Source organism: Coregonus lavaretus, assembly GCF_964263955.1.
Source record: "Coregonus lavaretus genome assembly, chromosome: 18".
In the NCBI taxonomy this organism is placed as follows: Eukaryota; Metazoa; Chordata; class Actinopteri; order Salmoniformes; family Salmonidae; genus Coregonus; species Coregonus lavaretus.
The window spans coordinates 2013541-2039949 of NC_140005.1; the positions used below are offsets into that span (position 1 = coordinate 2013541).

The window sequence follows — 26409 nt, forward strand, 5'->3', positions numbered from 1 at the left end:
CCCCCATCAGTCACTCCCATCCCCCATCAGTCACTTCCATCCCCCATCAGTCACTCATATCCCCCATCAGTCACTCCCATCCCCCATCAGTCACTCCCATCCCCCATCAGTCACTCCCATCCCCCATCAGTCACTCCTATCCCCCATCAGTCACTCCCATCCCCCATCAGTCACTCCCATCCCCCATCAGTCACTCCCATCCCCCATCAGTCACTCCCATCCCCCATCAGTCACTCCCATCCCCCATCAGTCACTCCTATCCCCCATCAGTCACTCCCATCCCCCATCAGTCACTCCTATCCCCCATCAGTCACTCCCATCCCCCATCAGTCACTCCCATCCCCCATCAGTCACTCCCATCCCCCATCAGTCACTCCCTTCCCCCATCAGTCACTCCCTTCCCCCATCAGTCACTCCCATCCCCCATCAGTCACTCCCATCCCCCATCAGTCACTCCCATCCCCATCAGTCACTCCCATCCCCCATCAGTCACTCCTATCCCCCATCAGTCACTCCTATCCCCCATCAGTCACTCCCATCCCCCATCAGTCACTCCTATCCCCCATCAGTCACTCCCATCCCCCATCAGTCACTCATATCCCCCATCAGTCACTCATATCCCCCATCAGTCACTCATATCCCCCATCAGTCACTCCCATCCCCCATCAGTCACTCCCATCCCCCATCAGTCACTCCCATCCCCCATCAGTCACTCCCATCCCCATCAGTCACTCCCATCCCCCATCAGTCACTCCTATCCCCCATCAGTCACTCCCATCCCCCATCAGTCACTCATATCCCCCATCAGTCACTCCCATCCCCCATCAGTCACTCCTATCCCCCATCAGTCACTCCCATCCCCCATCAGTCACTCCCATCCCCCATCAGTCACTCCCATCCCCCATCAGTCACTCCCATCCCCCATCAGTCACTCCTATCCCCCATCAGTCACTCCCATCCCCCATCAGTCACTCCTATCCCCCATCAGTCACTCCCATCCCCCATCAGTCACTCCTATCCCCCATCAGTCACTCCCATCCCCCATCAGTCACTCCCATCCCCCATCAGTCACTCCTATCCCCCATCAGTCACTCCCATCCCCCATCAGTCACTCCCATCCCCCATCAGTCACTCCCATCCCCCATCAGTCACTCCCATCCCCCATCAGTCACTCCCATCCCCCATCAGTCACTCCCATCCCCCATCAGTCACTCCTATCCCCCATCAGTCACTCCCATCCCCCATCAGTCACTCCTATCCCCCATCAGTCACTCCCATCCCCCATCAGTCACTCCTATCCCCCATCAGTCACTCCCATCCCCCATCAGTCACTCCCATCCCCCATCAGTCACTCCTATCCCCCATCAGTCACTCCCATCCCCCATCAGTCACTCCCATCCCCCATCAGTCACTCCTATCCCCCATCAGTCACTCCCATCCCCCATCAGTCACTCCCATCCCCCATCAGTCACTCCCATCCCCCATCAGTCACTCCCATTCCCCATCAGTCACTCCTATCCCCCATCAGTCACTCCCATCCCCCATCAGTCACTCCTATCCCCCATCAGTCACTCCCATCCCCCATCAGTCACTCCCATCCCCCATCAGTCACTCCCATCCCCCATCAGTCACTCCCATCCCCCATCAGTCACTCCCATCCCCCATCAGTCACTCCTATCCCCCATCAGTCACTCCCATCCCCCAGCAGTCACTCATATCCCCCATCAGTCACTCCCATCCCCCATCAGTCACTCCTCTGCTCTCTCTCACTCTTTCCCTCTCTGTCTCTTTTTTTCTGCAACTCATCTGTCTGCTGCAATAGGAATATGACTGACTGCCACTGCACTATACAGACTCACTGGATTCCTCCGCTATATAGTTGACCAGGGGTGTCAAACTCATTCCATGGTCCTAGTGTCTGCTGGTTTCTGGGTTTTCCTTTCAATTAAGCCCTAGACAACCAGGTGGGGACTTTTTGGGGAGTTCCTTACTAATTAGTGACCTTAATTCATCAATCAAGGACAAAGGAGGAGTAAAAACCTGCAGACAGGAATTTGACACGTGCAGTATATTATTGACTGTAGGCCACATTGGAACATTTTGGCGGTTTTTCCGCCAGGTCATTATCAAACTGCTGTCCAATAAAGCAATGAGATGCCCTAGGCTAAAGGGTGGCTGGCTTACAATTAAGGGCCAATCTGGAATTGATACATCCATTTCACCAGCATCATCCCTCAACTGTTTACCAAAAAAAGTGGCGGGGTAACCACTGTGTTTAAATCCCAGATTGCTCCTTTAAAGTGTGGGCTAAATAGTTGAATAGCATGTGTTGCTTAGTTTGAATAGATTTGGCTATGGCTAAAGGCTTGTAAACGTCCCACTGGCTGTACAGGGTGTACCACCACTCCGTACTACAATAGCCCTGGGTGGGAGATAAAACACCAATCTGCCAAAGTGTCTCCATCCTTTTTTAGAGTTCAAACGTACTACTGGCATGACAAACAACAACAACTCCTATCTAAGTTGGCCCTGCGAAAGGAGTGATAGAGAAGTTGTCTTTCTTTCCGACCGATCAGCTGGCGGACCCACTGGGCACAGACATCAGCTGGCGGACCCACTGGGCACAGACATCAGTTTTGTATACATTTGGTTGAGTTGTCACATTATTTTTTCTTTTTTTTTAGTTGGGTGAGGAGAAAAACAATCCCTTAAGTTGATGACTTTTTTTCAAATCCATGTAGTTTTCCACTTTGATTCAATGTCATCATCACAGATTTTTTTCGGTTTGAAATGACGTGGAAACACCGTTGATTCAACCCATTTTCTGTGAAGTGGGGAGCATCTGCAATGTTATGTCATCCCAGGGCTGTGGGCGCTCTCGAACTGTTCTCACAGCGCAGTACCCCGAGGGTGAGGTGTTTCCCCTACTTTCAGTGGGTCTGACCTGAGAGACAGGCCGCAGGCTGGATAGGATAGTGATCAATGGAACTCTTTCAGAACACAGGATCATTGTAATATATGCTTCACGCTATCATATTACTAGAGAGTCTGATAAACTGGGCCTTGTGGTGGAATATGTTTTCTGCTACACTCTTCCTGCAAAGAGAGGATAAAGGTGTGACGTTGTCACTGCTTTGGTTTCAACCATAGAGAATGATAGAGAAAACATATCTTCATAGTTCCTGTTTTGGTGTCTGTGAGCGGGCGGGCAGCACCATTGAGGCGATCTCCATTTTGAAGTAGTCCATTTTATTCTTCACATATTGGCTGATCCCTCCCGATGACCCGGTTCGACATGACTCCAACAGGGTCACCAAGAGGGATCAGCCAATGAAGTTGGAAGTCCCACCCAGTTGACTACATTGAAATGGTGGAAGCCCTTAACGCCGCTGCCCATGGTAATGCTGCCTTTCTGCCACTAGAGACCTCTATCGTTCTCTATGGTTTCAACAGTTCTGACTGCAGAGAGAAGGGCGCTTGTCTTGGACGAGAGGCGCATCGCACCGTCGATAGCCTTATTAGCATAGCCGAGCCGAGCACACGCCACGAAACACATGCGTGGGCAACGAACAGTGAGGACACTCCGAACAATACCGACAACTTTAAACGATACAATAATGCTGAGCCTTCCACCCCGCGACTAGGCTGGCCGTGCATCTCCGAGAGACGCTGAGGAGCTGGGGGAGACGGCGGGTATCATACCATTTCATTTCCCCGTTTAGATTTTGATCCTGTCTCCCCTCTCTGCCGTGTGTATTTGGACATGTCCTCGCTAAATATAGACGACGACCAGAGATGGGTTCCTACACACGTCCAGGTCACCGTTCTGCGGGGCAGGGGCTTGCGTGCGAAGGGCAAACACGGCACCAGCGACGTCTACACCATTATCCAGGTGGGCAAGGAGAAATACTCGACTTGTGTTGTGGAAAAGACCACTGCTCCCGAATGGAAGGAGGAATGTTCCTTCGAGTTGTTACCGGGTGTTCTGGAGCAGGTTGGGGACGGGGGCGCCTACCCCGCCGGGAGCAGCGACTTGGTCCTGACGGTGATGCACCGGGCGCTCATGGGACTGGACGTGTTTCTGGGCCAAGCCGTCATCCCACTGGATAAGGTGTTTCAGGACAGAATATGCATGAAAAACGAGTAGGTTTCATTTTTTGGGGGGGTTTTGTAGTCTTTTGTCCTATATTAATTTGATTTCAGCGCTTCAGGGAGAGAAGGTAACGTCGGCCGTGTCCTGCTTGGTGGTCTGTTCTAGAAAGAGCATTGCTTTGTTCCAAAGAGAGGGCTTCTAACTCGAAAGCGTTACCTTCTACAACACATAGCCAACTTCACCTTTCTTTATCGTTTTTTTTTTTTTTTTTAGAGGGTTTCTTCTAAAGTTCACTTCTATAAACACAGCAACTGTCAGATCATGCTGCAGCTGTAACCCAGGGCCTCTGCACTACCAGACACGCCCTCTACATGCAGCCAGACATCACAACTAGTTTGTCAGATGGACTCTGAAGAGGGGAGTTTTTTTTCTATAGCATGTACTGGGTTATGATGAGGGAACCGACGTGTTCTTTTAATCCTTAAAATATTGTCCTGATTCTTCGCTACTGGATAGCCATTCTAGACGGCCGTGTTATTCCTTTTCAGGCTGTGGAAGGCTACAGGAGGTTAACCTACAGAGCTGGGCTGTGATCAGGGAGGTTAACCTACAGAGCTGGGCTGTGATGAGGGAGGTTAACCTACAGAGCTGGGCTGTGATGAGGGAGGTTAACCTACAGAGCTGGGCTGTGATCAGGGAGGTTAACCTACAGAGCTGGACTGTGATGAGGGAGGTTAACCTACAGAGCTGGGCTGTGATGAGGGAGGTTAACCTACAGAGCTGGGCTGTGATCAGGGAGGTTAACCTACAGAGCTGGGCTGTGATCAGGGAGGTTAACCTACAGAGCTGGGCTGTGATGAGGGAGGTTAACCTACAGAGCTGGGCTGTGATGAGGGAGGTTAACCTACAGAGCTGGGCTGTGATCAGGGAGGTTAACCTACAGAGCTGGACTGTGATGAGGGAGGTTAACCGACAGAGCTGGGCTGTGATGAGGGAGGTTAACCGACAGAGCTGGGCTGTGATCAGGGAGGTTAACCTACAGAGCTGGACTGTGATGAGGGAGGTTAACCGACAGAGCTGGGCTGTGATGAGGGAGGTTAACCTACAGAGCTGGGCTGTGATCAGGGAGGTTAACCTACAGAGCTGGGCTGTGATCAGGGAGGTTAACCTACAGAGCTGGGCTGTGATGAGGGAGGTTAACCTACAGAGCTGGGCTGTGATGAGGGAGGTTAACCTACAGAGCTGGGCTGTGATGAGGGAGAACTCATTTTCTTACTGGAAATGTAGGCCTAATTCTGTTCTTCCATGCAGAGAGTAATTCTAAAATCCGGAGGTGGAATAACATGTTATTCTTCAGTAGTCTGTGTTGTGGCCCCAGGCAGGACTATGGCAGAATGTGAAATTACTGGGGATTAGGATTAGTCCCAATTCTCAGGATAATCCACTGGTCTCATGGCCTAAAAGCTCTGGCTTGCATCCCAAATGGTACCCTATTCCCTTTATAGTGTACTACTATTGACCAGAGCCCATTACAGTGTAGTGCACTACTGCAGCCTCTGTGTTGTTGGAGCCTATTTATAGCATAGTGTTGTTGTAAAGCCCATCCTTCCTTCCATGGATCACATGAAGAGTGCTATAGTTTAGTGATGAACAGCAAAGAACTCCCTCTATGAACATTCCAGTAATATTGTCACCTCCCATTCAATTCTCTGTGCTCAGGCCTGTCATATCAGCTATCCATTATTGGAGGTGTTTTGACCACACATTTAGGAGACCATTTGTTATGAAAAGCTGACATCTTGTATTTGGCATGTCATTGACTAAACACTGATGGACTTCAGGGTAAACATTTAGGCAAACCTTTTCTACAGGGGTCAGTTAGGCTAGAATGTGGGTAGCAGTGTCCCTTTCTGGATATGTTAACACATGATAGGAAGGATATCTGAATGATGAGGGGACATCTCTGTCGTCCCTTCAGTCTGCCCTGAAGGATGAGGAGACATCTCTGTCGTCCCTTCAGTCTGCCCTGAAGGATGAGGGGACATCTCTGTCGTCCCTTCAGTCTGCCCTGAAGGATGAGGGGACATCTCTCTGTCGTCCCTTCAGTCTGCCCTGAAGGATGAGGGGACATCTCTGTCGTCCCTTCAGTCTGCCCTGAAGGATGAGGAGACATCTCTGTCGTCCCTTCAGTCTGCCCTGAATGATGAGGGGACATCTCTGTCGTCCCTTCAGTCTGCCCTGAAGGATGAGGAGACATCTCTGTCGTCCCTTCAGTCTGCCCTGAATGATGAGGAGACATCTCTGTCGTCCCTTCAGTCTGCCCTGAAGGATGAGGAGACATCTCTGTCGTCCCTTCAGTCTGCCCTGAATGATGAGGAGACATCTCTCTGTCGTCCCTTCAGTCTGCCCTGAAGGATGAGGAGACATCTCTGTCGTCCCTTCAGTCTGCCCTGAATGATGAGGGGACATCTCTCTGTCGTCCCTTCAGTCTGCCCTGAAGGATGAGGGGACATCTCTCTGTCGTCCCTTCAGTCTGCCCTGAAGGATGAGGGGACATCTCTGTCGTCCCTTCAGTCTGCCCTGAAGGATGAGGAGACATCTCTCTGTCGTCCCTTCAGTCTGCCCTGAATGATGAGGAGACATCTCTCTGTCGTCCCTTCAGTCTGCCCTGAAGGATGAGGGGACATCTCTCTGTCGTCCCTTCAGTCTGCCCGTCCTGAATAGGCTGTACCATTTACCAGAACTGAAGATGACATGTAGCCTGGTCCTAGATCTGTTTGTGATCATTGTCATGTTTGGCAATCAGTGACAGGCTACATGAAAGAGGATAGTCCTAAACTCACATCACAAGAGGATAGTCCTAAACTCACATCCCGAGAGGATAGTCCTAAACTCACATCACAAGAGGATAGTCCTAAACTCACATCTCAAGAGGATAGTCCTAAACTCACATCACAAGAGGATAGTCCTAAACTCACATCACAAGAGGATAGTCCTAAACTCACATCCCGAGAGGATAGTCCTAAACTCACATCACAAGAGGATAGTCCTAAACTCACATCTCAAGAGGATAGTCCTAAACTCACATCACAAGAGGATAGTCCTAAACTCACATCACAAGAGGATAGTCCTAAACTCACATCACAAGAGGATAGTCCTAAACTCACATCTCAAGAGGATAGTCCTAAACTCACATCTCAAGAGGATAGTCCTAAACTCACATCACAAGAGGATAGTCCTAAACTCACATCTCAAGAGGATAGTCCTAAACTCACATCACAAGAGGATAGTCCTAAACTCACATCACAAGAGGATAGTCCTAAACTCACATCACAAGAGGATAGTCCTAAACTCACATCACAAGAGGATAGTCCTAAACTCACATCACAAGAGGATAGTCCTAAACTCACATCACAAGAGGATAGTCCTAAACTCACATCACAAGAGGATAGTCCTAAACTCACATCTCAAGAGGATAGTCCTAAACTCACATCACAAGAGGATAGTCCTAAACTCACATCACAAGAGGATAGTCCTAAACTCACATCACAAGAGGATAGTCCTAAACTCACATCACAAGAGGATAGTTTTAAAGATTACGATGAGAGATCAGTTGTCATCATTGTGCATTAGTTGTAGTGATGACCATCACCCCTCATGCTATTAGGTGATGTGCATTCGGAAAGTATTCAGACCCCTTTCCTTTTTCCACATTTAGTTATGTTACAGCCTTGTTCTGAAATGGATTAAATTGTTTTTTTCCCTCATCAATCTACACACAATACCCCATAATGACAATACCCCATAATGACAAAGTGAAACAGGTTTTTAGAAAGTTTTGCAAATTTATAAAAAAACAGAAATACCTTATTTACATAAGTATTCAGACCCTTTGCTATGAGACTCGAAATTGAGCTCAGGCGCATCCTGTTTCCATTGATTATCCTTGAGATGTTTGTACAACTTGATTGGAGTCCACCTGTGGTAAATTGAATTGATTGGACATGATTTGGAAAGGCACACACCTGTCTATATAAGGTCCCATAGTTGACAGTGTATGTCAGTGCAAAAACCAAGCCATGAGGTCGAAGGAATTGTCTGTAGAGCTCCGAGACAGGATTGTGTCGAGGCACAGATCTGGGGAAGTGTACCAAAACATTTATGCAGCATTGAAGGTCCCCAAGAACATAGTGGCCTCCATCATTCTTAAATGGAAGAAGTTTGGAAGGACCAAGACTCTTCCTAGAGCTGGCCACCCGGCCAAACTGAGCAATCGGGGGAGAAGGGCCTTGGTCAGGGAGGTGCTCTGCAGCACTCCACCAATCAGGCCGTTATGGTACAGTGGCCAGACGGAAGACACTCCTCAGTAAAAGGCACAAGACAGCCCGCTTGGAGTTTGCCAAAAGGCACCTAAAGACTCTCAGACCATGAGAAACAAGATTCTCTGGTCTGATGAAACCAAGATTGAACTCTTAGGCCTGAATGCCAAGCGTCATGTATGGAAGAAACCTGGCACCATCCCTATGGTGAAGCATGGTGGTGGCAGCATCATGCTCTGGGGATGTTTTTCAGTGGCAGGGAATGGGAGACTAGTCAGGATCGAGGCAAAGATGAACGGCGCAAAGTACAGAGAGATCCTTGATGAAAACCTGCTCCAGAGTGCTCAGGACCTCGGACTGGGGCGACGGTTCACCTTCCAACAGGACAACGACCCGCCAAGACAATGCAGGAGTGGCTTTGGGACAAGTCTCTGAATGTCCTTGAGTGGCCCAGCCAGAGCCCGGACTTGAACACGATCGGACATCTCTGGAGAGACCTGAAAATAGCTGTGCAGCGACACTCCCCGTCAAACCTGACAGAGCTTGAGAGGATCTGCAGAGAAGAATGGGAGAAACTCCCCAAATACAGGTGTGCCAAGCATGTAGCGTCATATCCAAGAAGACTCGATGCTGTAATCGCTGCCAAAGGTGCTTCAACAAAGTACTGAGTAAAGGGTCTGAATACTTATGTAAATGTAATATTTCAGTTTAAATATTTTTATACATTTGCAAAAATTTATCAAAAACGATTTTTCCTTTTTCATTATGGGGTATTGATGAGGAAAAAAACTATTTCATCAATTTTAGAATTAGGCTCTAATGTAACAAAATGTGGAAAAAGTCAAGGGGTCTGAATACTTTTCGAATCAACTGTATATTCAAGATATCAGAGAGTGATCCTTCATATGGATTGATGGTGCGTATTGCGGGGAATGATGACCGAGGTGTGCCTGGACCCAGCTCTGCCAAAGACCTGTCACTTAAAATTCTTTCTGATATTTATAAATCCCTTACAGGGGTGAGGGGCTAAGATGTTGGTAGTGCTCAGCCTCTGTTGGGCACTGGGACATACTGTATATTCCAGAACCAGGAAACCAGGACATTTGCCAGGGTCATGCTCTCAATTTTCTTTCAACCAGAGAATTGTCCTTCTCCCACATCTTTTACATGTTGCCTCAACAATTGGCATTCTCATGTACTGTAGGACAAGGGGAAATACTCTCAGTTATTTGGGAGTGTCACAAAAGCATCTTAGGGCAGAAATGTAATGTACGGAATTGACAGAATTCCCTTTCATGTGGAATACAGAGCAGTGGCAAGGTATATTTCTACCTGCAACAGCATACTGCTTGATCCATCTCTAGTCATCCATCTCTAGTCATCCATCCTCTAGTCATCCATCCTCTAGTCATCCATCTCTAGTCATCCATCTCTAGTCATCCATCCTCTAGTCATCCATCTCTAGTCATCCATCCTCTAGTCATCCATCTCTAGTCATCCATCCTCTAGTCATCCATCTCTAGTCATCCATCCTCTAGTCATCCATCTCTAGTCATCCATCTCTAGTCATCCATCTCTAGTCATCCATCTCTAGCCATCCATCTCTAGTCATCCATCTCTAGTCATCCATCCTCTAGTCATCCATCCTCTAGTCATCCATCTCTAGTCATCCATCCTCTAGTCATCCATCTCTAGTCATCCATCCTCTAGTCATCCATCTCTAGTCATCCATCTCTAGTCATCCATCTCTAGTCATCCATCTCTAGTCATCCATCCTCTAGTCATCCATCTCTAGTCATCCATCTCTAGTCATCCATCCTCTAGTCATCCATCTCTAGTCATCCATCTCTAGTCATCCATCTCTAGTCATCCATCCTCTAGTCATCCATCTCTAGTCATCCATCTCTAGTCATCCATCTCTAGCCATCCATCTCTAGTCATCCATCTCTAGTCATCCATCTCTAGTCATCCATCTCTAGTCATCCATCTCTAGCCATCCATCTCTAGTCATCCATCTCTAGTCATCCATCTCTAGTCATCCATCTCTAGCCACGGGTGGCCGGAACATCATAAATTACATCATAAATGATTTGTACTCTGCAAATTGACTCAAGAAGCCCATACAGATATTGTACATTTTTTACATTTGACATTTTAGTCATTTAGCAGACGCTCTTATCCAGAGCGACTTACAGTTAGTGAATACATATATATATATTTTTAATACTTGCCCCCCCGTGGGAAACGAACCCACAACCCTGGCGTTGCAAACGCCATGCTCTATCAACTGAGCTACATCCCTGCCGGCCATTCCCTCCCCTACCCTGGACGACGCTGGGCCAATTGTGCGCCGCCCCATGGGTCTCCCGGTCGCGGCCGGCTGCGACAGAGCCTGTATTTGACAAACAATAATTTCAAACCTTGATTACATTGGTACACGATCACATATGTCTCCATTTTTATGAGTGGAAATACTTAAGAATAGATTTCCTAAATTACAATTTATTAAGTGAATTTGTCCCACGGGCTGCTAGTTAACGATCCCTGTTTTATAGAATGAGAGGGAGGAGGATGTTGTAGATGGTTTATAGAATGAGAGAGCGGAGGATGTTGTAGATGGTTTATAGAATGAGAGAGTGGAGGATGTTGTAGATGGTTTATAGAATGAGAGGGAGGAGGATGTTGTAGATGGTTTATAGAATGAGAGAGGAGGATGTTGTAGATGGTTTATAGAATGAGAGGGAGGAGGATGTTGTAGATGGTTTATAGAATGAGAGGGAGGAGGATGTTGTAGATGGTTTATAGAATGAGAGGGAGGAGGATGTTGTAGATGGTTTATAGAATGAGAGGGAGGATGTTGTAGATGGTTTATAGAATGAGAGGGGAGGATGTTGTAGATGGTTTATAGAATGAGAGGGAGGAGGATGTTGTAGATGGTTTATAGAATGAGAGAGGAGGAGGATGTTGTAGATGGTTTATAGAATGAGAGGGGAGGATGTTGTAGATGGTTTATAGAATGAGAGGGGAGGATGTTGTAGATGGTTATAGAATGAGAGAGGAGGAGGATGTTGTAGATGGTTTATAGAATGAGAGGGAGGAGGATGTTGTAGATGGTTATAGAATGAGAGAGGAGGAGGATGTTGTAGGTGGTTTATAGAATGAGAGGGGAGGATGTTGTAGATGGTTTATAGAATGAGAGGGGAGGATGTTGTAGATGGTTTATAGAATGAGAGGGAGGAGGATGTTGTAGATGGTTTATAGAATGAGAGAGCGGAGGATGTTGTAGATGGTTTATAGAATGAGAGAGAGGAGGATGTTGTAGATGGTTATAGAATGAGAGAGGAGGAGGATGTTGTAGATGGTTTATAGAATGAGAGGGGAGGATGTTGTAGATGGTTTATAGAATGAGAGAGGAGGATGTTGTAGATGGTTTATAGAATGAGAGGGAGGAGGATGTTGTAGATGGTTTATAGAATGAGAGAGCGGAGGATGTTGTAGATGGTTTATAGAATGAGAGAGTGGAGGATGTTGTAGATGGTTTATAGAATGAGAGGGAGGAGGATGTTGTAGATGGTTTATAGAATGAGAGAGGAGGATGTTGTAGATGGTTTATAGAATGAGAGGGAGGAGGATGTTGTAGATGGTTTATAGAATGAGAGGGAGGAGGATGTTGTAGATGGTTTATAGAATGAGAGAGCGGAGGATGTTGTAGATGGTTTATAGAATGAGAGGGAGGAGGATGTTGTAGATGGTTTATAGAATGAGAGAGCGGAGGATGTTGTAGATGGTTTATAGAATGAGAGAGAGGAGGATGTTGTAGATGGTTATAGAATGAGAGAGGAGGAGGATGTTGTAGATGGTTTATAGAATGAGAGGGGAGGATGTTGTAGATGGTTTATAGAATGAGAGAGGAGGATGTTGTAGATGGTTTATAGAATGAGAGGGAGGAGGATGTTGTAGATGGTTTATAGAATGAGAGAGGAGGATGTTGTAGATGGTTTATAGAATGAGAGAGCGGAGGATGTTGTAGATGGTTTATAGAATGAGAGGGAGGAGGATGTTGTAGATGGTTTATAGAATGAGAGAGTGGAGGATGTTGTAGATGGTTTATAGAATGAGAGAGGAGGATGTTGTAGATGGTTTATAGAATGAGAGGGGAGGATGTTGTAGATGGTTTATAGAATGAGAGAGGAGGATGTTGTAGATGGTTTATAGAATGAGAGGGAGGAGGATGTTGTAGATGGTTTATAGAATGAGAGAGGAGGATGTTGTAGATGGTTTATAGAATGAGAGAGCGGAGGATGTTGTAGATGGTTTATAGAATGAGAGGGAGGAGGATGTTGTAGATGGTTTATAGAATGAGAGAGTGGAGGATGTTGTAGATGGTTTATAGAATGAGAGAGGAGGATGTTGTAGATGGTTTATAGAATGAGAGAGCGGAGGATGTTGTAGATGGTTTATAGAATGAGAGGGAGGAGGATGTTGTAGATGGTTTATAGAATGAGAGAGTGGAGGATGTTGTAGATGGTTTATAGAATGAGAGAGGAGGATGTTGTAGATGGTTTATAGAATGAGAGAGCGGAGGATGTTGTAGATGGTTTATAGAATGAGAGGGAGGAGGATGTTGTAGATGGTTTATAGAATGAGAGAGTGGAGGATGTTGTAGATGGTTTATAGAATGAGAGAGGAGGATGTTGTAGATGGTTTATAGAATGAGAGAGCGGAGGATGTTGTAGATGGTTTATAGAATGAGAGGGAGGAGGATGTTGTAGATGGTTTATAGAATGAGAGAGAGGAGGATGTTGTAGATGGTTTATAGAATGAGAGAGTGGAGGATGTTGTAGATGGTTTATAGAATGAGAGAGGAGGATGTTGTAGATGGTTTATAGAATGAGAGAGCGGAGGATGTTGTAGATGGTTTATAGAATGAGAGAGAGAGGATGATGTAGATGGTTTATAGAATGAGAGAGGAGGATGTTGTAGATGGTTTATAGAATGAGAGGGAGGAGGATGTTGTAGATGGTTTATAGAATGAGAGGGAGGAGGATGTTGTAGATGGTTTATAGAATGAGAGAGCGGAGGATGTTGTAGATGGTTTATAGAATGAGAGAGAGGAGGATGTTGTAGATGGTTTATAGAATGAGAGGGAGGAGGATGTTGTAGATGGTTTATAGAATGAGAGGGAGGAGGATGTTGTAGATGGTTTATAGAATGAGAGAGCGGAGGATGTTGTAGATGGTTTATAGAATGAGAGAGAGGAGGATGTTGTAGATGGTTTATAGAATGAGAGAGCAGAGGATGTTGTAGATGGATATAGAATGAGAGGGAGGAGGATGTTGTAGATGGTTTATATAATGAGAGGGAGGAGGATGTTGTAGATGGTTTATAGAATGAGAGGGAGGAGGATGTTGTAGATGGTTTATAGAATGAGAGAGCGGAGGATGTTGTAGATGGTTTATAGAATGAGAGAGTGGAGGATGTTGTAGATGGTTTATAGAATGAGAGAGAGAGGAGGATGTTGTAGATGGTTTATAGAATGAGAGAGGAGGATGTTATAGATGGTTTATAGAATGAGAGGGAGGAGGATGTTGTAGATGGTTTATAGAATGAGAGAGGATGTTGTAGATGGTTTATAGAATGAGAGGGAGGAGGATGTTGTAGATGGTTTATAGAATGAGAGAGCGGAGGATGTTGTAGATGGTTTATAGAATGAGAGAGCGGAGGATGTTGTAGATGGTTTATATAATGAGATGGAGGAGGATGTTGTAGATGGTTTATAGAATGAGAGAGAGAGGAGGATGTTGTAGATGGTTTATAGAATGAGAGGGAGGAGGATGTTGTAGAGGGTTTATATAGAATGAGAGAGCGGGGGATGTTGTAGATGGTTTATAGAATGAGAGAGGAGGATGTTGTAGATGGTTTATAGAATGAGAGAGGAGGATGTTGTAGATGGTGTATAGAATGAGAGAGAGGAGGATGTTGTAGATGGTTTATAGAATGAGAGGGAGGAGGATGTTGTAGATGGTTTATAGAATGAGAGGAGGAGGATGTTGTAGATGGTTTATAAAATGAGAGGGAGGAGGATGTTGTAGATGGTTTATAGAATGAGAGGGAGGAGGATGTTGTAGATGGTTTATAGAATGAGAGGGAGGAGGATGTTGTAGATGGTTTATAGAATGAGAGAGGAGGATGTTGTAGATGGTTTATAGAATGAGAGAGAGGAGGATGTTGTAGATGGTTTATAGAATGAGAGAGAGGAGAATGTTGTAGATGGTTTATAGAATGAGAGAGCGGAGGATGTTGTAGATGGTTTATAGAATGAGAGAGGAGGATGTTGTAGATGGTTTATAGAATGAGAGAGGAGGATGTTGTAGATGGTTTATAGAATGAGAGAGGAGGATGTTGTAGATGGTTTATAGAATGAGAGAGAGGAGGATGTTGTAGATGGTTTATAGAATGAGAGCGGAGGATGTTGTAGATGGTTTATAGAATGAGAGGGAGGAGGATGTTGTAGATGGTTTATAGAATGAGAGGGAGGAGGATGTTGTAGAGGGTTTATAGAATGAGAGAGCGGAGGATGTTGTAGATGGTTTATAGAATGAGAGAGTGGAGGATGTTGTAGATGGTTATAGAATGAGAGAGAGAGGAGGATGTTGTAGATGGTTTATAGAATGAGAGAGGAGGATGTTATAGATGGTTTATAGAATGAGAGGGAGGAGGATGTTGTAGATGGTTTATAGAATGAGAGAGGATGTTGTAGATGGTTTATAGAATGAGAGGGAGGAGGATGTTGTAGATGGTTTATAGAATGAGAGAGCGGAGGATGTTGTAGATGGTTTATAGAATGAGAGAGCGGAGGATGTTGTAGATGGTTTATATAATGAGATGGAGGAGGATGTTGTAGATGGTTTATAGAATGAGAGAGAGAGGAGGATGTTGTAGATGGTTTATAGAATGAGAGGGAGGAGGATGTTGTAGAGGGTTTATAGAATGAGAGAGCGGGGGATGTTGTAGATGGTTTATAGAATGAGAGAGGAGGATGTTGTAGATGGTTTATAGAATGAGAGAGGAGGATGTTGTAGATGGTGTATAGAATGAGAGAGAGGAGGATGTTGTAGATGGTTTATAGAATGAGAGGGAGGAGGATGTTGTAGATGGTTTATAGAATGAGAGAGGAGGAGGATGTTGTAGATGGTTTATAAAATGAGAGGGAGGAGGATGTTGTAGATGGTTTATAGAATGAGAGGAGGAGGATGTTGTAGATGGTTTATAGAATGAGAGGGAGGAGGATGTTGTAGATGGTTTATAGAATGAGAGAGGAGGATGTTGTAGATGGTTTATAGAATGAGAGAGAGGAGGATGTTGTAGATGGTTTATAGAATGAGAGAGAGGAGAATGTTGTAGATGGTTTATAGAATGAGAGAGCGGAGGATGTTGTAGATGGTTTATAGAATGAGAGAGGAGGATGTTGTAGATGGTTTATAGAATGAGAGAGGAGGATGTTGTAGATGGTTTATAGAATGAGAGAGGAGGATGTTGTAGATGGTTTATAGAATGAGAGAGAGGAGGATGTTGTAGATGGTTTATAGAATGAGAGCGGAGGATGTTGTAGATGGTTTATAGAATGAGAGGGAGGAGGATGTTGTAGATGGTTTATAGAATGAGAGAGGAGGAGGATGTTGTAGATGGTTTATAAAATGAGAGAGCGGAGGATGTTGTAGATGGTTTATAGAATGAGAGGGAGGAGGATGTTGTAGATGGTTTATAGAATGAGAGAGCGGAGGATGTTGTAGATGGTTTATAGAATGAGAGGGAGGAGGATGTTGTAGATGGTTTATAGAATGAGAGGGAGGAGGATGTTGTAGATGGTTTATAGAATGAGAGGGAAGAGGATGTTGTAGATGGTTTATAGAATGAGAGGGAGGAGGATGTTGTAGATGGTTTATAGAATGAGAGAGGAGGATGTTGTAGATGGTTTATAGAATGAGAGAGAGGAGGTTGTTGTAGATGGTTTATAGAATGAGAGAGAGGAGGATGTTGTAGATGGTTTATAGAATGAGAGGGAGGAGGATGTTGTAGATGGTTATAGAATGAGAGGGAGGAGGATGTTGTAGAGGGTTTATAGAATGAGAGGGAGGAGGATGTTGTAGAGGGTTTATAGAATGAGAGAGAGAGGAGGATGTTGTAGATGGTTTATAGAATGAGAGAGAGGAGGATGTTGTAGATGGTTTATAGAATGAGAGAGCGGAGGATGTTGTAGATGGTTTATAGAACGAGGGAGAGGAGGATGTTGTAGATGGTTTATAGAATGAGAGGGAGGAGGATGTTGTAGATGGTTTATAGAATGAGAGAGCGGAGGATGTTGTAGATGGTTTATAGAAATAGAGGGAGGAGGATGTTGTAGATGGTTTATAGAATGAGAGAGAGAGGAGGATGTTGTAGATGGTTTATAGAATGAGAGGGAGGAGGATGTTGTAGATGGTTTATAGAATGAGAGAGCGGAGGGTGTTGTAGATGGTTTATAGAATGAGAGAGCGGAGGATGTTGTAGATGGTTTATATAATGAGAGGGAGGAGGATGTTGTAGATGGTTTATAGAATGAGAGAGAGAGGAGGATGTTGTAGATGGTGTATAGAATGAGAGGGAGGAGGATGTTGTAGATGGTTTATAGAATGAGAGAGAGGAGGATGTTGTAGATGGTTTATAGAATGAGAGAGAGGAGGATGTTGTAGATGGTTTATAGAATGAGAGAGTGGAGGATGTTGTAGATGGTTTATAGAATGAGAGAGCAGAGCATGTTGTAGAGGGTTTATAGAATGAGAGAGAGAGGAGGATGTTGTAGATGGTTTATAGAATGAGAGAGAGAGGAGGATGTTGTAGATGGTTTATAGAATGAGAGAGCAGAGGAGGATGTTGTAGATGGTTCATAGAATGAGAGGGAGGAGGAAGATGTTGTAGATGGTTTATAGAATGAGAGGGAGGAGGATGTTGTAGATGGTTTATAGAATAAAAGAGCGGGAGGATGTTGTAGATGGTTTATAGAATGAGAGAGGGGAGGATGTTGTAGATGGTTTATAGAATGAGAGGGAGGAGGATGTTGTAGATGGTTTATAGAATGAGAGAGAGGAGGATGTTGTAGATGGTTTATATAATGAGAGGGAGGAGGATGTTGTAGATGGTTTATAGAATGAGAGGGAGGAGGATGTTGTAGATGGTTTATAGAATGAGAGAGCGGAGGATGTTGTAGATGGTTTATAGAATGAGAGAGAGGAGGATGTTGTAGATGGTTTATAGAATGAGAGAGGAGGATGTTGTAGATGGTTATAGAATGAGAGGGAGGAGGATGTTGTAGATGGTTTATAGAATGAGAGAGGAGGATGTTGTAGATGGTTTATAGAATGAGAGAGCAGAGGATGTTGTAGATGGTTTATAGAATGAGAGAGCAGAGGATGTTGTAGATGGTTTATAGAATGAGAGAGAGGAGGATGTTGTAGATGGATATAGAATGAGAGGGAGGAGGATGTTGTAGATGGTTTATATAATGAGAGGGAGGAGGATGTTGTAGATGGTTTATAGAATGAGAGGGAGGAGGATGTTGTAGATGGTTTATAGAATGAGAGAGCGGAGGATGTTGTAGATGGTTTATAGAATGAGAGAGTGGAGGATGTTGTAGATGGTTTATAGAATGAGAGAGAGAGGAGGATGTTGTAGATGGTTTATAGAATGAGAGAGGAGGATGTTATAGATGGTTTATAGAATGAGAGGGAGGAGGATGTTGTAGATGGTTTATAGAATGAGAGAGGAGGATGTTGTAGATGGTTTATAGAATGAGAGGGAGGAGGATGTTGTAGATGGTTTATAGAATGAGAGAGCGGAGGATGTTGTAGATGGTTTATAGAATGAGAGAGCGGAGGATGTTGTAGATGGTTTATATAATGAGAGGGAGGAGGATGTTGTAGATGGTTTATAGAATGAGAGAGAGAGGAGGATGTTGTAGATGGTTTATAGAATGAGAGGGAGGAGGATGTTGTAGATGGTTTATAGAATGAGAGAGCGGGGGATGTTGTAGATGGTTTATAGAATGAGAGAGGAGGATGTTGTAGATGGTTTATAGAATGAGAGAGGAGGATGTTGTAGATGGTGTATAGAATGAGAGAGAGGAGGATGTTGTAGATGGTTTATAGAATGAGAGGGAGGAGGATGTTGTAGATGGTTTATAGAATGAGAGAGGAGGAGGATGTTGTAGATGGTTTATAAAATGAGAGGGAGGAGGATGTTGTAGATGGTTTATAGAATGAGAGGGAGGAGGATGTTGTAGATGGTTTATAGAATGAGAGGGAGGAGGATGTTGTAGATGGTTTATAGAATGAGAGAGGAGGATGTTGTAGATGGTTTATAGAATGAGAGAGGAGGATGTTGTAGATGGTTTATAGAATGAGAGAGGAGGATGTTGTAGATGGTTTATAGAATGAGAGAGGAGGATGTTGTAGATGGTTTATAGAATGAGAGAGAGGAGGATGTTGTAGATGGTTTATAGAATGAGAGAGAGGAGAATGTTGTAGATGGTTTATAGAATGAGAGAGCGGAGGATGTTGTAGATGGTTTATAGAATGAGAGAGGAGGATGTTGTAGATGGTTTATAGAATGAGAGAGGAGGATGTTGTAGATGGTTTATAGAATGAGAGAGGAGGATGTTGTAGATGGTTTATAGAATGAGAGAGAGGAGGATGTTGTAGATGGTTTATAGAATGAGAGCGGAGGATGTTGTAGATGGTTTATAGAATGAGAGGGAGGAGGATGTTGTAGATGGTTTATAGAATGAGAGAGGAGGAGGATGTTGTAGATGGTTTATAAAATGAGAGAGCGGAGGATGTTGTAGATGGTTTATAGAATGAGAGGGAGGAGGATGTTGTAGATGGTTTATAGAATGAGAGAGCGGAGGATGTTGTAGATGGTTTATAGAATGAGAGGGAGGAGGATGTTGTAGATGGTTTATAGAATGAGAGGGAGGAGGATGTTGTAGATGGTTTATAGAATGAGAGGGAGGAGGATGTTGTAGATGGTTTATAGAATGAGAGGGAGGAGGATGTTGTAGATGGTTTATAGAATGAGAGGGAAGAGGATGTTGTAGATGGTTTATAGAATGAGAGGGAGGAGGATGTTGTAGATGGTTTATAGAATGAGAGAGGAGGATGTTGTAGATGGTTTATAGAATGAGAGAGAGGAGGTTGTTGTAGATGGTTTATAGAATGAGAGAGAGGAGGATGTTGTAGATGGTTTATAGAATGAGAGGGAGGAGGATGTTGTAGAGGGTTTATAGAATGAGAGAGAGAGGAGGATGTTGTAGATGGTTTATAGAATGAGAGAGAGGAGGATGTTGTAGATGGTTTATAGAATGAGAGAGCGGAGGATGTTGTAGATGGTTTATAGAACGAGGGAGAGGAGGATGTTGTAGATGGTTTATAGAATGAGAGGGAGGAGGATGTTGTAGATGGTTTATAGAATGAGAGAGCGGAGGATGTTGTAGATGGTTTATAGAAATAGAGGGAGGAGGATGTTGTAGATGGTTTATAGAATGAGAGAGAGAGGAGGATGTTGTAGATGGTTTATAGAATGAGAGGGAGGAGGATGTTGTAGATGGTTTATAGAATGAGAGAGCGGAGGGTGTTGTAGATGGTTTATAGAATGAGAGAGCGGAGGATGTTGTAGATGGTTTATATAATGAGAGGGAGGAGGATGTTGTAGATGGTTTATAGAATGAGAGAGAGAGGAGGATGTTGTAGATGGTGTATAGAATGAGAGGGAGGAGGATGTTGTAGATGGTTTATAGAATGAGAGAGAGGAGGATGTTGTAGATGGTTTATAGAATGAGAGAGAGGAGGATGTTGTAGATGGTTTATAGAATGAGAGAGTGGAGGATGTTGTAGATGGTTTATAGAATGAGAGAGCAGAGCATGTTGTAGAGGGTTTATAGAATGAGAGAGAGAGGAGGATGTTGTAGATGGTTTATAGAATGAGAGAGAGAGGAGGATGTTGTAGATGGTTTATAGAATGAGAGAGCAGAGGAGGATGTTGTAGATGGTTTATAGAATGAGAGGGAGGAGGAAGATGTTGTAGATGGTTTATAGAATGAGAGGGAGGAGGATGTTGTAGATGGTTTATAGAATAAAAGAGCGGGAGGATGTTGTAGATGGTTTATAGAATGAGAGAGGGGAGGATGTTGTAGATGGTTTATAGAATGAGAGGGAGGAGGATGTTGTAGATGGTTTATAGAATGAGAGAGAGGAGGATGTTGTAGATGGTTTATATAATGAGAGGGAGGAGGATGTTGTAGATGGTTTATAGAATGAGAGGGAGGAGGATGTTGTAGATGGTTCATAGAATGAGAGAGCGGAGGATGTTGTAGATGGTTTATAGAATGAGAGAGAGGAGGATGTTGTAGATGGTTTATAGAATGAGAGAGGAGGATGTTGTAGATGGTTATAGAATGAGAGGGAGGAGGATGTTGTAGATGGTTTATAGAATGAGAGAGGAGGATGTTGTAGATGGTTTATAGAATGAGAGAGCAGAGGATGTTGTAGATGGTTTATAGAATGAGAGAGCAGAGGATGTTGTAGATGGTTTATAGAATGAGAGAGAGGAGGATGTTGTAGATGGTTTATAGAATGAGAGAGAGAGGAGGATGTTGTAGATGGTTTATAGAATGAGAGGGAGGAGGATGTTGTAGATGGTTTATAGAATGAGAGAGGAGGAGGATGTTGTAGATGGTTTATAGAATGACAGGGAGGAGGATGTTGTAGATGGTTTATAGAATGAGAGAGGAGGATGATGTTGTAGATGGTTTATAGAATGAGAGAGGAGGAGGATGTTGTAGATGGTTTATAGAATGAGAGAGGAGGATGTTGTAGATGGTTTATAGAATGAGAGGGAGGAGGATGTTGTAGATGGTTTATAGAATGACAGGGAGGAGGATGTTGTAGATGGTTATAGAATGAGAGAGGAGGATGATGTTGTAGATGGTTTATAGAATTAGAGAGGAGGAGGATGTTGTAGATGTTTATAGAATGAGAGGGAGGAGGATGTTGTAGATGGTTTATAGAATGAGAGGGAGGAGGATGTTGTAGATGGTTTATAGAATGAGAGGGAGGAGGATTTTGTAGATGGTTTATAGAATGAGAGGGAGGATGATGTTGTAGATGGTTTATAGAATGAGAGGGAGGATGTTGTAGATGGTTTATAGAATGAGAGGGAGGAGGATGTTGTAGATAGTTTATAGAATGAGAGGGAGGAGGATGTTGTAGATGGTTTATAGAATGAGAGAGCGGAGGATGTTGTAGATGGTTTATAGAATGAGAGAGGAGGAGGATGTTGTAGATGGTTTATAGAATGAGAGAGGAGGATGTTGTAGATGGTTTATAGAATGAGAGGGAGGAGGATGTTGTAGATGGTTTATAGAATGACAGGGAGGAGGATGTTGTAGATGGTTATAGAATGAGAGAGGAGGATTATGTTGTAGATGGTTTATAGAATTAGAGAGGAGGAGGATGTTGTAGATGGTTTATAGAATGAGAGGGAGGAGGATGTTGTAGATGGTTTATAGAATGAGAGGGAGGAGGATGTTGTAGATGGTTTATAGAATGAGAGGGAGGAGGATTTTGTAGATGGTTTATAGAATGAGAGGGAGGATGATGTTGTAGATGGTTTATAGAATGAGAGGGAGGATGTTGTAGATGGTTTATAGAATGAGAGGGAGGAGGATGTTGTAGATAGTTTATAGAATGAGAGGGAGGAGGATGTTGTAGATGGTTTATAGAATGAGAGAGCGGAGGATGTTGTAGATGGTTTATAGAATGAGAGAGGAGGATGTTGTAGATGGTTTATATAATGAGAGGGAGGAGGATGTTGTAGATGGTTTATAGAATGAGAGAGGAGGATGTTGTAGATGGTTTATAGAATGAGAGGGAGGAGGATGTTGTAGATGGTTTATAGAATGAGAGGGAGGAGGATGTTGTAGATGGTTTATAGAATGAGAGAGAGGAGGATGTTGTAGATGGTTTATAGAATGAGAGAGGAGGATGTTGTAGATGGTTTATAGAATGAGAGAGGAGGATGTTGTAGATGGTTTATATAATGAGAGGGAGGAGGATGTTGTAGATGGTTTATAGAATGAGAGAGGAGGATGTTGTAGATGGTTTATAGAATGAGAGGGAGGAGGATGTTGTAGATGGTTTATAGAATGAGAGGGAGGAGGATGTTGTAGATGGTTTATAGAATGAGAGAGAGGAGGATGTTGTAGATGGTTTATAGAATGAGAGAGAGGAGGATGTTGTAGATGGTTTATAGAATGAGAGAGGAGGATGTTGTAGATGGTTTATAGAATGAGAGAGGAGGATGTTGTAGATGGTTTATAGAATGAGAGAGCGGGGGATGTTGTAGATGGTTTATAGAATGAGAGAGAGGAGGTTGTTGTAGATAGTTTATAGAATTAGAGACAGGAGGATGTTGTAGATGGTTTATAGAATGAGAGAGAGGAGGAGTTGTAGATGGTTTATAGAATGAGAGAGAGGAGGATGTTGTAGATGGTTTATAGAATGAGAGGGGAGGATGTTGTAGATGGTTTATAGAATGAGAGGGAGGAGGATGTTGTAGATGGTTTATAGAATGAGAGGGAGGAGGATGTTGTAGATGGTTTATAGAATGAGAGAGCGGGGGATGTTGTAGATGGTTTATAGAATGAGAGAGAGGAGGATGTTGTAGATGGTTTATAGAATGAGAGAGTGGAGGATGATGTAGATGGTTTATAGAATGAGAGGGAGGAGGATGTTGTAGATGGTTTATAGAATGAGAGAGCGGGGGATGTTGTAGATGGTTTATAGAATGAGAGAGAGGAGGATGTTGTAGATGGTTTATAGAATGAGAGGGAGGAGGATGTTGTAGATGGTTTATAGAATGAGAGAGGAGGATGTTGTAGATGGTTTATAGAATGAGAGGGAGGAGGATGTTGTAGATGGTTTATAGAATGAGAGAGCGGAGGATGTTGTAGATGGTTTATAGAATGAGAGAGCGGAGGATGTTGTAGATGGTTTATATAATGAGAGGGAGGAGGATGTTGTAGATGGTTTATAGAATGAGAGAGAGAGGAGGATGTTGTAGATGGTTTATAGAATGAGAGGGAGGAGGATGTTGTAGATGGTTTATAGAATGAGAGAGCGGGGGATGTTGTAGATGGTTTATAGAATGAGAGAGGAGGATGTTGTAGATGGTTTATAGAATGAGAGAGGAGGATGTTGTAGATGGTGTATAGAATGAGAGAGAGGAGGATGTTGTAGATGGTTTATAGAATGAGAGGGAGGAGGATGTTGTAGATGGTTTATAGAATGAGAGAGGAGGAGGATGTTGTAGATGGTTTATAAAATGAGAGGGAGGAGGATGTTGTAGATGGTTTATAGAATGAGAGGGAGGAGGATGTTGTAGATGGTTTATAGAATGAGAGGGAGGAGGATGTTGTAGATGGTTTATAGAATGAGAGAGGAGGATGTTGTAGATGGTTTATAGAATGAGAGAGGAGGATGTTGTAGATGGTTTATAGAATGAGAGAGAGGAGGATGTTGTAGATGGTTTATAGAATGAGAGAGAGGAGGATGTTGTAGATGGTTTATAGAATGAGAGAGGAGGATGTTGTAGTTAGTTTATAGAATGAGAGAGGAGGATGTTGTAGATGGTTTATAGAATGAGAGAGCGGGGGATGTTGTAGATGGTTTATAGAATGAGAGAGAGGAGGTTGTTGTAGATAGTTTATAGAATTAGAGACAGGAGGATGTTGTAGATGGTTTATAGAATGAGAGAGAGGAGGAGTTGTAGATGGTTTATAGAATGAGAGAGAGGAGGATGTTGTAGATGGTTTATAGAATGAGAGGGGAGGATGTTGTAGATGGTTTATAGAATGAGAGGGAGGAGGATGTTGTAGATGGTTTATAGAATGAGAGGGAGGAGGATGTTGTAGATGGTTTGTAGAATGAGAGAGCGGGGGATGTTGTAGATGGTTTATAGAATGAGAGAGAGGAGGATGTTGTAGATGGTTTATAGAATGAGAGAGTGGAGGATGATGTAGATGGTTTATAGAATGAGAGGGAGGAGGATGTTGTAGATGGTTTATAGAATGAGAGAGCGGGGGATGTTGTAGATGGTTTATAGAATGAGAGAGAGGAGGATGTTGTAGATGGTTTATAGAATGAGAGGGAGGAGGATGTTGTAGATGGTTTATAGAATGAGAGAGGAGGATGTTGTAGATGGTTTATAGAATGAGAGGGAGGAGGATGTTGTAGATGGTTTATAGAATGAGAGAGCGGAGGATGTTGTAGATGGTTTATAGAATGAGAGAGCGGAGGATGTTGTAGATGGTTTATATAATGAGAGGGAGGAGGATGTTGTAGATGGTTTATAGAATGAGAGAGAGAGGAGGATGTTGTAGATGGTTTATAGAATGAGAGGGAGGAGGATGTTGTAGATGGTTTATAGAATGAGAGAGCGGGGGATGTTGTAGATGGTTTATAGAATGAGAGAGGAGGATGTTGTAGATGGTTTATAGAATGAGAGAGGAGGATGTTGTAGATGGTGTATAGAATGAGAGAGAGGAGGATGTTGTAGATGGTTTATAGAATGAGAGGGAGGAGGATGTTGTAGATGGTTTATAGAATGAGAGAGGAGGAGGATGTTGTAGATGGTTTATAAATGAGAGGGAGGAGGATGTTGTAGATGGTTTATAGAATGAGAGGGAGGAGGATGTTGTAGATGGTTTATAGAATGAGAGGGAGGAGGATGTTGTAGATGGTTTATAGAATGAGAGAGGAGGATGTTGTAGATGGTTTATAGAATGAGAGAGGAGGATGTTGTAGATGGTTTATAGAATGAGAGAGGAGGATGTTGTAGATGGTTTATAGAATGAGAGAGTGGAGGATGATGTAGATGGTTTATAGAATGAGAGGGAGGAGGATGTTGTAGATGGTTTATAGAATGAGAGAGCGGGGATGTTGTAGATGGTTTATAGAATGAGAGAGAGGAGGATGTTGTAGATGGTTTATAGAATGAGAGGGAGGAGGATGTTGTAGATGGTTTATAGAATGAGAGAGGAGGATGTTGTAGATGGTTTATAGAATGAGAGGGAGGAGGATGTTGTAGATGGTTTATAGAATGAGAGAGCGGAGGATGTTGTAGATGGTTTATAGAATGAGAGAGCGGAGGATGTTGTAGATGGTTTATATAATGAGAGGGAGGAGGATGTTGTAGATGGTTTATAGAATGAGAGAGAGAGGAGGATGTTGTAGATGGTTTATAGAATGAGAGAGAGGAGGATGTTGTAGATGGTTTATAGAATGAGAGAGCGGGGGATGTTGTAGATGGTTTATAGAATGAGAGAGGAGGATGTTGTAGATGGTTTATAGAATGAGAGAGGAGGATGTTGTAGATGGTGTATAGAATGAGAGAGAGGAGGATGTTGTAGATGGTTTATAGAATGAGAGGGAGGAGGATGTTGTAGATGGTTTATAGAATGAGAGAGGAGGAGGATGTTGTAGATGGTTTATAAAATGAGAGGGAGGAGGATGTTGTAGATGGTTTATAGAATGAGAGGGAGGAGGATGTTGTAGATGGTTTATAGAATGAGAGGGAGGAGGATGTTGTAGATGGTTTATAGAATGAGAGAGGAGGATGTTGTAGATGGTTTATAGAATGAGAGAGGAGGATGTTGTAGATGGTTTATAGAATGAGAGAGGAGGATGTTGTAGATGGTTTATAGAATGAGAGAGAGGAGGATGTTGTAGATGGTTTATAGAATGAGAGAGAGGAGAATGTTGTAGATGGTTTATAGAATGAGAGAGCGGAGGATGTTGTAGATGGTTTATATAATGAGAGGGAGGAGGATGTTGTAGATGGTTTATAGAATGAGAGAGAGAGGAGGATGTTGTAGATGGTTTATAGAATGAGAGGGAGGAGGATGTT

At 43.6% G+C, this 26409-nt stretch overlaps 1 protein-coding gene across 1 annotated transcript in view; it reads left to right on the top strand.

Moving 5' to 3' along the window:
- Nucleotides 1-3763: 3763 nt before the first annotated feature.
- rab11fip5a (RAB11 family interacting protein 5a (class I)) overlaps nt 3764-26409 on the top strand; it is a gene marked incomplete at both ends in the record, with an annotated part of 80728 nt that continues 58082 nt past the window's right edge. The window contains one exon of the mRNA XM_084182019.1: nt 3764-4143. Coding sequence (XP_084038145.1) covers nt 3764-4143 — 380 coding nt within the window. The remainder of the gene's footprint in view (nt 4144-26409) is intronic.